The 14,697-nt window shown below is 43.4% G+C and overlaps 1 protein-coding gene across 9 annotated transcripts in view; it reads right to left on the bottom strand.

Moving 5' to 3' along the window:
* LOC135896929 (zinc finger protein 236-like) overlaps positions 1-14,697 on the bottom strand; it is a 159,735-nt gene that overhangs the window by 81,649 nt on the left and 63,389 nt on the right. For all 9 annotated transcript variants that reach the window (XM_070530766.1, XM_070530768.1, XM_065425466.2 and 6 more), the window contains 3 exons: positions 10,415-10,559; positions 6,953-7,036; positions 3,419-3,703 (listed from right to left, as the gene is read on the bottom strand). In XM_070530766.1, the coding sequence (XP_070386867.1) occupies positions 3,419-3,703; positions 6,953-7,036; positions 10,415-10,559 (514 nt within the window). The remainder of the gene's footprint in view (positions 1-3,418; positions 3,704-6,952; positions 7,037-10,414; positions 10,560-14,697) is intronic.

Below are 14,697 nucleotides of genomic sequence, written 5' to 3'. Positions count from 1 at the left end.
AGTACGACGTGACCGCAGGTGTCCAATGGTGGCCGTCCCGATGACTGGTGCACGCTGCCTGGATGGTTCACGGTTGGCCAAGACTGGTGCGTCCCCCAGGAGCTCCTCAGCGGGTGGGCTTATGCAAGCTTAACTGGCAGCTTGGGGCTGAATCGCAGCCCGCAATCAACTTCCTCTTATAGACGCGCACCGCGAGTGTCTGTTACTAGTGCCAAAGCAGGCGTCCACATACGCATAGAGTTCCTTGTACAAATTCCCTCCTTCTCCGTACAAAGTCACTCCTTCTCCTGTTCCGGTCTCGTCTTCCCATTGGCTAGGAGCAATCGTCTGTTCTGGGAGGTTCTCGATTTTTCTTTTGCCCCGTCGACGCCGAGCGCGAGAACGAAGGGGAAAGGGCGACTCCTGGCGCGGGCAAAGTTACGCGCCCTCCATCGCCTCTGAGTCATCTTTTTCTACTTCTTTTTGGAAAGTTCGGCGGCCAGTCTGACCAATTTTTTCCGTCGAGCGCGCGCGAGGGTGCGCAGCCACTAGGCAGGAATGGGCCCTGGAGACAGACCTTTCTGCCCAGCTCTCCAACTTTCCCCTTCACTCTTCCACAACCCTAGCCCAAACAGTGAACATTCCATGCCCCACGGCACGCGAACAAAAGCACGTGACGTATTATTTCCTTTCCTGCCTAGACTCTGCCATCAGACTCATCATCATCTGCTATCGGACTCATCCTCCCCCGCCCAAGTTACCATCACGGTAAAGAAAAGTTGAATGGGAGGCACTGTTGGGTACTGCAGCACATCCTTTTTATGAAAAGGACAGCAGCGGAACTATTTGAGAGGTGGAGGGTGGCATGGTGGTGACGAGGGGCAAGGGAGATTTAAGTCCTCATCCCACATTACATGTTTTAGGTGTTTCCCCCTTGCCCCTCCTCTCCAGACATCACTGGACAGACGGACTCAAAGGAAACCACGAAAACTCTTCCAAGCAAACACACCTCACTTCGTAAGAAAGAGGGCCCCGCCAGGATGGCGGGGGATTCCTGTTTTTGCAGTTCGACAAGCTCTCCCCAAATGATCAGGCTAAATGCATGCTGTTACATTAGGTGGGGGGCCCTGTCTGCTCGTTCTGGTTTTCTCGCTTCATACATGTCGCTCGAAGTTCCGTTGCACATGGTTCCATATACTAAGCAGGTTAGAATAAATGGGCCCCCTTCTCCTACTGTCCAAGGTGAGGCCCTGGGCTGCAGCCCCCTAAGCTACCCCCCCCCCCCTTCATGTAGCGCTGCCCGCCTCGAACAAGCGCTCTCGCCAGCAGATCCGCTGGCAGCCATAGCCACCCCCGAAGCAACGCTAGGCCTAGCTGTTTCGACATTCGCTACCAATCTTGGTATTCGGTGCCGTGTTTTTCAATGAAACAATTAGCCGCTGTGAGCAATGGCACTGACTCCACCATCGTAATCCTCGCTAATGGCTTTGAAGCCTGGAAAGCATGATGCGCTGCATAATGCCGGTTCCCGAAAGTCAGCTTCGCCTCATTACAGCAGCTTTCACGGTGAAGCATACTAACAGTGGGAAGGGGCAACTGCCACGGGACACGTCATCATAATCATCATCAGCCTATTTTATGTCCACTGCAGGACGAAGGCCTCTCCCCGCGATCTCCAATTACCCCTGTCCTGCGCGAGCCGATTCCAACTAGCACCCGCAAATTTCCTAATTCGTCGCAGCACCTAGTCTTCTGTCCTCTATCGCAATTCCCTTCTCTGTCACCATAATGGTCCAACGGTTATCTACTCTACATATTACATGACCTGGCCAGTGCCATTTTTTTCTCTTCATATCAATTAGATTGTCGTCTATACCCATTTGCTCTCTGATCCAAACCGCTCTCTTTCTGTCTCTTAAAGTTATGCCTAGCATTCTTCGTAGCATTGCTCTTTGCGCAGTCCTGAACTCGTTCTCAGGCTTCTGTGTCAGTCTCCAAGTCTCTGCCCCATATGTCAGCACCGGTAAAATGCACTGATTTTATACCTTCCTTTTCAATGCTAACGGTGAGCTTCCAGTCAGGAGCTCACAATGTCTGCTGTATGCGATCCAGCCCATTTTTATTCTTTTGTGAATTTCCTTCTCATTGTCAGGGTTTCTTGTGATTAGTTGACCTATGTAAACGTACTCCTTCACAGACTCTAGAGGCTCACTGGCGATCTTGAATTCTTGTTCCTTTGCCTGGTTATTTATCATTATTTTTGTCTTCTGCATATTAATCTTCAGCCCCACTCTTACACTCTCTCTGTTCTCCATCATTTGTTGTAATTCATCGGCACTGTTGCTGAATAGAACAATGTCATCAGCAAACCGAAGGTTGCTGAGGTATTCGCCGTCGATCTTTACTCCTAAGCCTTCCCAGTTTAATAGCTTGAATACTTCTTCCAAGAACGCAGTGAATAGCATTGGAGAGATTGTGTCTCCTTGTCCGACTCCTTTCTTTACAGGTATCTTCCTGCTTTTCTTGTGTAAAATTAAGGTGGCTGTGGAATCTCTGTAGATATTTTCCGAGGTATTTATGCAAGCGATCTGTACTCCTCGATTACGCAATGCCTCTATGACTGCTGGTATCTCTACTGAATCAAATGCTTTTTTGTAATCTATGAAAGCTCAGGACACGGCATGCAATACTTAATCATACATGTGTGCACCCGCCGTCTCTTATCACAGTACGATCACCGATATGCCTAATAAGTGTACTGGCAGGCCTTTTGAACTATTTCGGACGTGCCTGTGGCAATTTGAGCCCTTGGGGGCAGTAAAAACCAAGCATTTACTTTTTTCGAACTGCCCGATTTTTCGGACGTTTTCGTGGCTAATAGGGAGTCCGAAATATCAAATGTTGACTGTACCACCTTTGCTACTGCCGTCCACAGATCTGGTAACCCGGTAATCAATAAGCATTAAGAAGTTTGCGGACAGACCAAAATTTTTTCATATCATGAAAAGAACTTCCTAGGGCGTTACGGAGAATGCTCCACAGCTTTTACAATCATACTTATGCTCTAAAACAAATATTTAAAAGTTTACGTTATTAACTTAGCTAGTTAACAAACTAATCACACTGTAAAAAATACTCTAACTCGGAATGACTATGAACAATATGCAGTTAGTCTTAATCAGCTAAGACATACCACATATTTTAAAGCTTGGTTCAAGTTGCATAAAACACCCATACACCGTGTTTCAAAAACTAGAGCTACCTTAAAACAGTTAAAGTATCAATAAAGTTCACTCCAGTCCAGCAACACTGCCTAAAACAAATGCCGAAGAAGGCATTGTTGTTACTGTCTACATAAAAGCATTGCCACATAAATACAGCAATTCTGAGAGATACTGTCCAAGGTTAAGAAAACGAAAATAAATGAAAATTGACTTGCCATCCTATAGATGTGCATCTTGATTTGACCTGTTGCAGTGTCAGCAACAGACATCACCATTGCACGCTCAGTTGTAGAAGCCACCTTTTCCACTGCTGTCTCAACTGGATTAGAAGGAGGTGGCAATAAGCTGTCCTTTGTGACAGATGGTTCTTGTAGCGGTGGCGGGGGTAGTGGTAGTGGTGGTGGTGGCAGCGGTGGTGGCAGTGGTAGTGGTGATGGTGTTTTCTTTACCTCGGCATTGTTTGTAGAAGGACTGTGAGTGAGCCCACTGTTGACAAGCACCTACAAAAAAATTGGGGAACAGAATCAAACATATGTTTGTAGATGCACAACTTCAAAAGCAACTGTCCCTAGCCTAATCTGAAAAGCGTTTTTTTTTTTTTTTTCAATCTACACTATGGCAGGCTAGTGTACAAAATAGCTATGTTGTTAGATTTTCAAAAGCTGAGGAAGAAAAAATGTTTCCATGTTAAAATCATTTATCCAAACTTAGGTTAGTACTTGTCCCCAAATTGACTTCAGTTTCAGGTTCTACATCAATCCTCTCCTCTACTGGTGTGTACCTTATACCTGAGTAACATTGTGCCCTTTCGATAGTGATTGAGCCCAACCAGGATTGAATTTCTCAACCACAATTAGTTCCTTTAAACAGCTTCTGCAAAGGTGTCAACCTCGATCACGATTGAAAGTGCACTATGAGATCAGTGCATTAAACTAAATGTGGTGAGTTACTGTTTATTAGTGAAATTAAAATATGGGCCTTAAAGTTAGGGGTGCAATGAAGTTTGCGCACATTCAGGAATACTAGAGTTACAAGTTATACAAGGTTACAGTAACACAACAGCTATAAGCAAACCTAAGGTAAAATGTAAGCTAAAAACAACAGCTCTGCTTACTATATTTAAGGCAGAAACCTGGGCTAGTTGGTGGTTATTCGTATGAGGGGACATTGCACTAGCACGTAAAAAAGGACACGGTCAGGAACATGAATAAAGACACACCGCTAGCATTCAGTGTGTCTTTTTTAATGTTCCTGTCCGTGTCTTTTTTTTCGCGCTAGTACGATGTCCCTTTATATGCTTACTATATGTATTTCATTGTTAACATCCACTCAGGATATTCATGTGCAGCCAATTCCCATCAAATGGATTTGGAAGCAGGATCATCTCCACCTGCTCGCAATAGCAGCAGACAATTGTAAATACTTAGGGTCCTTCGTTTTCAGGTAAAAACGAAATTTCTCCCTGAAGTTACACCCTTTCCCAAAGGGTAAGAGTAAGTGCAGGTGTTACCAAATCAATGAATGTTGCCCATGCTGTGTGTGCAAGTGATCGAGATTATTACACCTTTAATATTATTCAGATGTGAATATGATATTTGCTTCCTTTCTGCTTAGCATTTAAATGAAAACTGGCATATACATAATATATATGCAGCACCTGCCAGCCGTGAGTGAAAGGAAGCTTGACACTCATTTTTGTTGCCATGTTTACATGACTGCAACAGTGGTGCGTTACATCACATTTTACACACTTTTCATACATGTAAACAGTGTTAATGCAAACAGTACCTGTGATGGTGAAAGGATTTCCTTGCTAAGGTACATTCAAAGGTTCAATGGGTCTAGGATGGGTACACAAATGTTCAAAATTCAAATGATAATGCATGCCAACAAGAGTTTGAAAATAAGGAAAAGAATTGCACTTCTTGAAAAGTATGCTCGTGTGTACTACTATATTTTCTTTCTTTTTTTTCCCCTCTGTTAAAGAAAGTGCAGAAAACTAAGTAAACAAAGGCTCGCCAAGCACGTCACATTTTGTTTTATTTTATAGGCATGTGTGAATATTCTAACCTGGTTTTCGCAGGCTTAAAGTAAGAAAATAAAAGTGCACCTGAATACAAGATGTACCTGAATGTGACATGAGTCCATTTTATAAAAGAAAGATATAGCGTGTCCCGACGTTCGCGGTTAGAAAAGAAAGAGACATGCAAGATTTACCTTCATGGAAGGGAAACATTTTTTTTTTAAATGAACATTCACAATGAAAGCAGCGTATTGTCGTTGCAATTTGCGCTTTATTGACCACAGATACCAAGCACACAACAGTATGGTTGAGAGATCACTTTTAGAGATACAGCTATCACTCATGAATTTTATGTGACTGTGTGTCGAACTTGTTGAGATATGTGGCCAAGAGTATTCCGGGGCACTTTGTGCTGACAGCGAGCTTTGCACAGCGCCAGAAATGCCGGCAGCCGTATACGTGGACACACCTGGTGCCAAGTCCTGAAAACTCAAGCGAAAGTGGTAGTAGTCAAGCACAAAATGAACCCACAGCAATGTAAGAAATTGTGCTCTGCCACCGTCTCGTGATGGCAATGACGGCCCGTCTGACAGTTCCGACGATAGGCTGTTGCCAACATAATTTTGGTTTCGTATTCCACGGTAAAACGCAGGCAATTTTTGGATCCATTTTTTCTAAAAAAAGATGTCCGTTAGACTCATGCAAATATGGTGTGTCAATGTTTTATGCAAATTCCTCAACTATTCTCATTATGTTTGAGCAGAAAGTTGGTTTAGGCTAGTTGGAAAGTCATACGCAAAGAAAATCATGGTGCAAACTAGACAAGGACACGGAACCCATATGTCATATGTGTTCTATGCTTTTGTCAAGCTTATGCCAAATATTTCTTTGAATTATAGACTTCAAAAGTCTTCTATATTAATTATTCCCTTTGACTTCGCTTCAAACCAAAATATTAATATTCACACAAGCTTATTGTTTTTCTTTATGTTAAAAATTGTAAATCATACCTGCCAATGAGGACTTGTATAGAAAAGTTCCTCACCTACCACACTGTAGCTCAGTGGCTATGGTGTTGCACTGCTGAGCACGAGGTTGAGCGTTCAACCCTGGCCATGGCAACAGCATTCTGATGGGGTCAGAATGCAAGAACACTAAGGGACCGCCCTTTGGTGTACATTAAAGAACCTCAGGTGGTCAAAGTTAATTCACAGCCCTCTACTGTGGCATCCCTCACAAACCATCCCTGAGCAAATAGTTTGAGCAGAGGTTTAGGTACAAGAAATTATTAATAAAGAAACTGTCACTCAGATACATTTGATGTGCGTGTTATGTATATGTGTTCACGTAGTAGAATTTGCAAGCTGCGAGAGAAATGGGTCATCATGTCAACACCTACATTGTAGCAATTGATAAGAATGGATTTATAAAAATCAAAAACAGGCAGCAATATGAGGTCAAAAATAGGCTTAATGTGCGAGTCATGGGGGACATTCACAACTGTTCACACTGCTTTCTTCTGCAATCAGTAACATCCAATTTACTTTGACTTAATTTTTTGTTTTTAGTATAGGGACCATTTCAATGACGAGAAAAAAAAAAAGACACATAAGGTTCAGCCTAGAACACATCCAGTTTGACATTTTTCTGCCTTCTACCTTTGAATAACTTTTCAGACAAGCTTTATCAACATTCCAGGACCTTGCAGAAACAAAAAGTTACATACTTGCTGTAAGAGGTCCGCATTGCTCTGATTCAACAGGTCTTTTTTGTCCAAGTCTTCACGGCAGATGTCCACGACAACTGAAGTCTAGACAGGATGGGAGGAGTAAGCCAGATTATTGGCTAGCTGTTAATAGCCATTCAAGACACAGTAAACATAAGACAATCTCTGTTTGCACAATATACCGTATTTATTCGATTATAAAGAGAGGTTTTTTCCCAAGTCAACCATGATGAAAACCACCACCTCATATCTGAGGCTGATTGAGCTAGTTACTGTTTTAATATGGCAACTTGCAGCGCCACATTTCTGGTAATCCAGATTTTAAAGGTCAGCATAAATGGTAAAAACTAATTTGGCTTGTGAGGCAGTACCGCATTTTTGTGCTTATACCCCATATAAAAACTTAGAAAATTTTTACAGGAGAGTCGGAGTGTGGGTTGTGTGCGAATTTTGCCTTGAGATGTGGCTTCACAGCAGTGCAAATTTCACCTAAAAGTATGGGTTCAAGGCATTGTGGCACGTACTGATGTAAAGCCACACCTCAGAAAAAAAAAAAATCCTCACAAACGCAGTTTCGTTATATCGTGAACCGTATCCTCTCCCCACCTCCACTTGATTAATGCTTCCTTTCTCCAGATTTCATGGTTGTCATTTTGCATTTTGGCTGTGCTAGTAATTCAGTACTTCAAGCAATCCCAGCCAAGTCTGCCTAATCTGTTGGCTACTCTACATCACTGCATATTAGTGTGCCTACTTAAGTTCTTTTAAAGGAAAGCTTTCTTTGCCTCTTCCTTTGACTTTTCCACTACTGCTGCTACTGTCACTGCCTTGCACGCAGCGTTGGGAGGTGGTTCAGAGCTTGTATATACATTGCAGGAGCATGACAGGGAGCAAAGGCGATGTGAGAAGCTCATCTGGACTTTTCCATTGCATAGACACAATGCCCTCTGAAGCTCCCTAAGTGCCACCACAATACCCTCTTGACTACAGTAATTATCCATGACCCCCACGGAAGCATTGCAGAAGGTGCAGCACTCACCTTTGTACTAACATGCGATAGTCAAGAAGGGAGGTAGGGAGAGAAGAAAGAGAATGGGTAGAACTGAAACAGTCAGGAAACGAGTGAATACTAACAGCCTTACCATGGTTCGCATGCAGCTCGCATAAATGGGGGAGGGCAGGACAGGGAAAAGTTGACGCAAGAAGGGAAGAAAATGCTGCTAGACACAACAGCGGTTGCAGACAAACGCAATAAATTTAAGTTCAATGTACGGAACAGCACAGTTCTACTATTTCTGAAAAATAAACACCGTGCAAATTTGTCTAGCGGACAACTGATGCATGGCGTGCAGACGTAAAGTCTCATTAAAACACCACAGCGCCTAGGCGACACCACAGAAGCAGCCGCACATCAAATCAGCATTTCTGTGCTTGCCGCAGTAGCTTTGCAGCTATGGTATTGTTGGCGAATTTGATCCCACACACAGCAGCCACACTTTGACATAGGTGAAATACAAAAAGACTCATGTATATACATTTAAGAGCCTGTTAAAAAACCGCAGGGGGTCAAAACTAATCCGGTGTCCACCACTACAGTGCGCTTGATAATCCAATTGTGGTTTAACACAAGTTTAATAACACTTTGGAAATGATGCAATGTGCCATGTGAGGAAATTACAATGTTAACGTTCTCAGAGGTTATGAATAATGGCGCAAAATAATGCCTCAAGCAAACACATCTTGGTGTGTGTTCTGTGTACTGCACAGACAAATAGCAGTGGTGCACGCAAGGTAACTAACGTTCAACATCAACTCAACAATCACGCATAGCACTAAACGCTGAATAAATTAAACATGTGCCATCAACATCATCACTAATTATCATAAATTGCAAACAGCACAGAAAGCTTCCCTTACGTCAATTTCCACAGTACGTGGGATCCACATAATTTTTTTTCTTGCGTCTCCCAACTGCACCCTCACCTTATATTCACGACCATATTATAATGTAATAAATAAGGTAATTCAAGTAACGTGCAGCAACAGGAAAGCAATGTTTCGTTTTAAGACCGCAATACTTTTTCATTTTTGGCTGGTACTTCCCAAGCAAAAAATGACCACTTTGCCTCTTGATACAAGATGCTGATGTCAAGCTACCAAAAACTTCATTAAAACGAAACGAGTGCAGCTGTCATTCATACGTTCACCCTACAAAGTTTATGGTTAAGTTGAAGTATTAAGAGGGACATTCCCAAGATACTTTACCAAAGCCAGTATATACAGTGTGGGGCGAATCTAAAAGGGAAAAGCCAATAGCTAAGAACGCCCAATACAACTGTAACACTACTACAACATTTATTTTCTTAAATGCTTGTAAAGTGTGTTAGACAGGTAATTACAGTAGAGCCTCATTGATACGATTAATTTGTAAAATTTCCCGGCGCCAACATTCCTGATCGAGAACACAAAAATGAACCAATACAGTTACGCTTCCTTTTACTGGTTAATACTTTTGTATTATACGTTTTCCAGCCGCTAGTTCCTATGTGAACAAAGAAATGCCCGCACGCACTCAGTAGCTTTTCCAGTACCAGCAAATCTCCTTGGGGGTGGTGACACGTCACATTCACAACTATCGCTGCGAACCCTTACCGCGATGAGCATCTTCACCTATCTCTTTCACAGTGCATGTGGCGTATTGCAGTTGGAAGTATAGTGCACGCTTTTAATAGGCAATAAGCCAAATGCGTCACCGTACTTTTGCACGCAGTGCAAAGTGGGTGTCAGATTTCACACAGGCATCATTTTATTCTGGCGACGCCCATCAGCTCGATTTCATTTTGGCTTCCCACTGCCGCCTTAAAACACTACGCAATAGTAAAATGACAAAGTGTGCCTCGGTCTGTTTGGGCCCCATTTGTCATGTCACAACAATTCTCGCAGAGTGGGCATGTCAAAACTTTCTGTCAAAATGCCTCACCCAAAGAAGCTGCTGACCCAGGCAAAATTTGAGAAGCCTAAACATAAGCTTGCCGAAGCTGCAAAACCAACAATGTGCGTTTCGAGCTGCTCAGGCTCCACCAGCGTGGCACATGTCAATGTCTAGTGCTGCTACGATTCATGCAACACTTTACCTTACGTAGATGTCAACTACAGTCGAGTCTGCCAAATTTTTTAATGACTTTAGATCATAAGGTTTCCTGGTTAGTGCTTTCTTTTCTCACTTTTTTTTTTCTTCAGCATATGAATGAGGTTTTATAGTATGCATAAAAAATTGTCATCAGGTGTTCATTTCACACCTCAATTGTAATCAATCATGCAGCCAGCAGTAGCTGGGTGTTCTAAGTGGATTATTGTGTGCAAGTACATATACTTAGTCTCCTGGAGAATGAAACAGGGCTGCACAGGTAGATCACTCCTGAAAGAAAAGCAAGCTAACATGCTCAGGCACCTGCTGCTCACCTGCTGGTGCAGACTTTTGGACAGTGACTCCAATGCTTCCTTCTTTGATAGGTTGGTTGACAGGCTCATCTGGCCAGAATGCACTCGGCTCATGTGTGCATTCAGGCTGCCCAGCCGCCGAAAAGTGCATGCACACTCTTGACACCTGCATGCCCCCCAATAACCAAATCTGTGCAATCACTTTACATTCAAGTCTTAAATAAACTCCATAGAGAAGAAGAGGGGAAGAGAGACAATAAAGGCATTCAATACATCAATAATTTTAATTTCTGAAAATGTGCTGCAACATGTCAAGAAAAAGCACTAAGATGTTTCTTTTACATTTACAAAGCGTAAAAAATTTCTCTGCTAAATTTGAAGCAGCAGGCAACACAGGAAATCTAATTTCTATGGTGTTGGCCGAAATCAGTCAATCAGAGCAAGGGCAGGATAGTGAACTACTACGGTGGTCACTTGTATACTAGAAGAAATTCACTTGCAGTGGACATGCAGATAAAGCATTATCCCAAATTTCTGTAAAATTATAGGATGACTGTTTTGTTTCTATGCTTTCTATGTACAATTTAAGAAAAAAATAGGCAGACCCCACAGAGGCAACACAAAAGCATGGAGCATATTTGCAATGACAGTCAAAATAAATTTTAAAAATTTTCCATAGGAAGCAACTATTGTAAAGGAAAGATGATGTGGGTACGATCGACTGTCTCATGCCTCCTAATGTGGTTTTCCCCCCATGGTTCTCACATCTCCTGTAATTCGGCTTCCCCGCATAGTTATAGAACACCTGCAGTCGGTGTAGTTGCAGTATAATATGACAGATGGTGCAAGTGGTGCACAACTGATGCCACCTAAGAGCAGGGTTACTTGGGGACAAAAGGGAGTAGCTCCTTCCTTTTGGCTTGCGATCAGCGGCATGCACAGGTGTTTTGCATGCGCAATGGCAAGCTTCGCAGAACTTTCCTGTGATGGGCTTCAGAGCGGGGCATTGGGATGGATGAACCCGATCATTCGAACGCATCACCATTTGTGTGACTGCACACACAAACAATTAGGCATTAGTGTCCGGATTGGGGAAAATATATTTGCTTGATATCCTGTCGCGGTGAGTTGGGCTTTCTCAATTCGTTAGCGTCCATTAGCATGTTCTATTCTTTGTGATTCAGCTAACTGGTACTGGCATATAGAAGGTGCAAAAAATGCCCTTTTGTTTGTTTCCACTACTCTGTTGTCGTTCCTTCGTCCCAAGAGCATGTTTGAGACCCCACAATGGCTGCTGAGCGTGGAGATCTTGTGGCATCGGACAATAGTTTTGACAGTTTTGCTCTGTTCGAGACAACCTTTGTTTGAACTGAAGCATGGGCCTATTAATTATTTTGATCACTAGCATTGGAGCGGTGCTTGCCTGAGAGTTAGGCGATAGTTTCTGCGGTGTGTTTGAACTTATCGACACACTAAGCCTTCTCCAAAGTTCTTGGAAGATATCTGTCGGTACGAAAGCCACATGGTCTGCATCCTGGGAGAGTGAGGCCTAATGCCTGTGGAGCATTGGCAAGTCTGAAGTGAATGAGTACAATAGCCTTGTTGGTGGTCCAAGTTTCTTATGTAAATAGCTTCTTCAATCCCTTTGACTATGGGAGTCGCGGCTCTCGGAGCCAGGTGGCCATGCGTCCATGGGTGCCACTACGGGCTCTCAGGTATAGGCACTGGGTGCAGGCTGAGTTTAGACTGGTGACACTTTCATGCGGCAACACCACGAATATGATGGCATATGACGGCTGTCAGGCATAGCAGGCGCAGCTGACAGCTATGTTGGTTGAGTATGTTCCATTATTACTGTTCATCTGTTCGAGACAACCTTTGTTTGAACTGAAGCATAGGCCTATTAATTATTTTGATCACTAGCATTGGAGCGGTGCTTGCCTGAGAGTTAGGCGATAGTTTCTGCAGTGTGTTTGAACTTATCGACACGCTAAGCCTTCTCCAAAGTTCTTGGAAGATATCTGTCGGTACGAAAGCCACATGGTCTGCATCCTGGGAGAGTGAGGCCTAATGCCTGTGGAGCATTGGCAAGTCTGAAGTGAATGAGTACAATAGCCTTGTTGGTGGTCCAAGTTTCTTATGTAAATAGCTTCTTCAATCCCTTTGACTATGGGAGTCGCGGCTCTCGGAGCCAGGTGGCCATGCGTCCATGGGTGCCACTACGGGCTCTCAGGTATAGGCACTGGGTGCAGGCTGAGTTTAGACTGGTGACACTTTCATGCGGCAACACCACGAATATGATGGCATATGACGGCTGTCAGGCATAGCAGGCGCAGCTGACAGCTATGTTGGTTGAGTATGTTCCATTATTACTGTTCATCTGTTCGAGACAACCTTTGTTTGAACTGAAGCATGGGCCTATTAATTATTTTGATCACTAGCATTGGAGCGGTGCTTGCCTGAGAGTTAGGCGATAGTTTCTGCGGTGTGTTTGAACTTATCGACAAGCTAAGCCTTCTCCAAAGTTCTTGGAAGATATCTGTCGGTACGAAAGCCACATGGTCTGCATCCTGGGAGAGTGAGGCCTAATGCCTGTGGAGCATTGGCAAGTCTGAAGTGAATGAGTACAATAGCCTTGTTGGTGGTCCAAGTTTCTTATGTAAATAGCTTCTTCAATCCCTTTGACTATGGGAGTCGCGGCTCTCGGAGCCAGGTGCCCATGCGTCCATGGGTGCCACTACGGGCTCTCAGGTATAGGCACTGGGTGCAGGCTGAGTTTAGACTGGTGACACTTTCATGCGGCAACACCACGAATATGATGGCATATGACGGCTGTCAGGCATAGCAGGCGCAGCTGACAGCTATGTTGGTTGAGTATGTTCCATTATTACTTCTGTATTGCGCTGCCGAAATACAATGTAGAACCAAATCCGATGAAAAAGTTGCGTTTTTGGGTGCACGAACAGTTATTCAAACGAGTCTGAAGCTGGCGAGGCTATTCAATTTACTGGTTTTCGTCACGGCTTTACCAGATGGATCATTGGAATTAGCTTGGATATATGCACGGTATTTACGCAACAGTATGTACATTTGTGACGCTGCATTGCTTTTGTCTAGTTGTTCCAACATAAATAAAGGAGATGTTCATTCGATAGAAGCTTCGTCTTCCATGTAAATTGTGTCTTCACTTCCATGGGTGTGATGGCACTGGGGCTTGGACACCGAAATTGAACACGTTAATTTTTAGTCGTGATTTTGCCATCCTCTCAGTGGCTCAGTCTTTTTATTTTAGTATTTTAGGTCATATTTTTCTTCCTTGAATTTCCCAGCTCTGGTGGCGTCTGGTACACTGTGTGCTCTGCATCGACGGTGAACTCCAATGCACCGGTATGTTCACCCTCACCGTTATTGCCGGCATTACACATGCACCGGCTGCCACCGCCGGTTCTCATCACTCAAAGCTGTGTGAAATAGACAAAGGATGAAGATTGGGCTAGTTTCTAAGACATTAGAATCAGAGAAGCAATGAACACAAAAAAACATACAGAACCGGAACATAACACATGTGCAATCGGTAAAGCATAGAAACAAACAAAAAAGAAATGAGACGTACGTCTACCTTTATCCGTGGCAATGTTAGCGTGCACAAAAAAAAACATCTGCAATATAACTTGGGAGTTCTACATCATAGCTTGCCGTGGCTAGCTTTGTTTGCGCAGTTCATTTGGGTGGTAATTTGCACTCGTTTACTGCTTCATACTGACACATGTACTTTATCCTTATCGGGCGACTACATTTCCCCGGCTAAAAATGTTACCGCTCAGTGCAGGACGCGCCTGCATGTATCAAAACTTCTTCAAATGTTATCGATGGTCCTAACCGCTGCGTGTTGTCACCAAACCTTGTGTAATCTGATTGCATGTATGCACGACACGAATAGTGTAGTACTTTGAATTAATGTTTAATGGCCCAAGGGCAAAGTATGGCCAAAGAGCGCCATGCTAGTGTTAATGAGTTCGCAGCGGACTGATGGGTTCTGTGAAGTTATGTGACTTGGCTGTAAAGGGGCCTAAAAGAGTTGATGTAAATTGCATAAAATCTATGTGTAATAAAATTATGGCAATAACTAAAGACGAGTACTATAACATTAAAACGCACTGTGAAAGAATGATGCAATATACAAAATATGATATGCTAAAATTGGCTAGAGCCCAAATGCCTCACCAGAACCCTTGAAACACAAGGGCCTAGAGGCATGTGCTATACAAAGAAAACTACCATAGCAGCATCTTCTGGAAAGAGGA

This window comes from Dermacentor albipictus, chromosome 1 (genome assembly GCF_038994185.2).
Source record: "Dermacentor albipictus isolate Rhodes 1998 colony chromosome 1, USDA_Dalb.pri_finalv2, whole genome shotgun sequence".
Taxonomy (NCBI): domain Eukaryota; kingdom Metazoa; phylum Arthropoda; class Arachnida; order Ixodida; family Ixodidae; genus Dermacentor; species Dermacentor albipictus.
The sequence above is the reverse complement of the archived record's forward strand: the minus strand, read 5'-3'. Positions and strand labels throughout refer to the sequence as shown.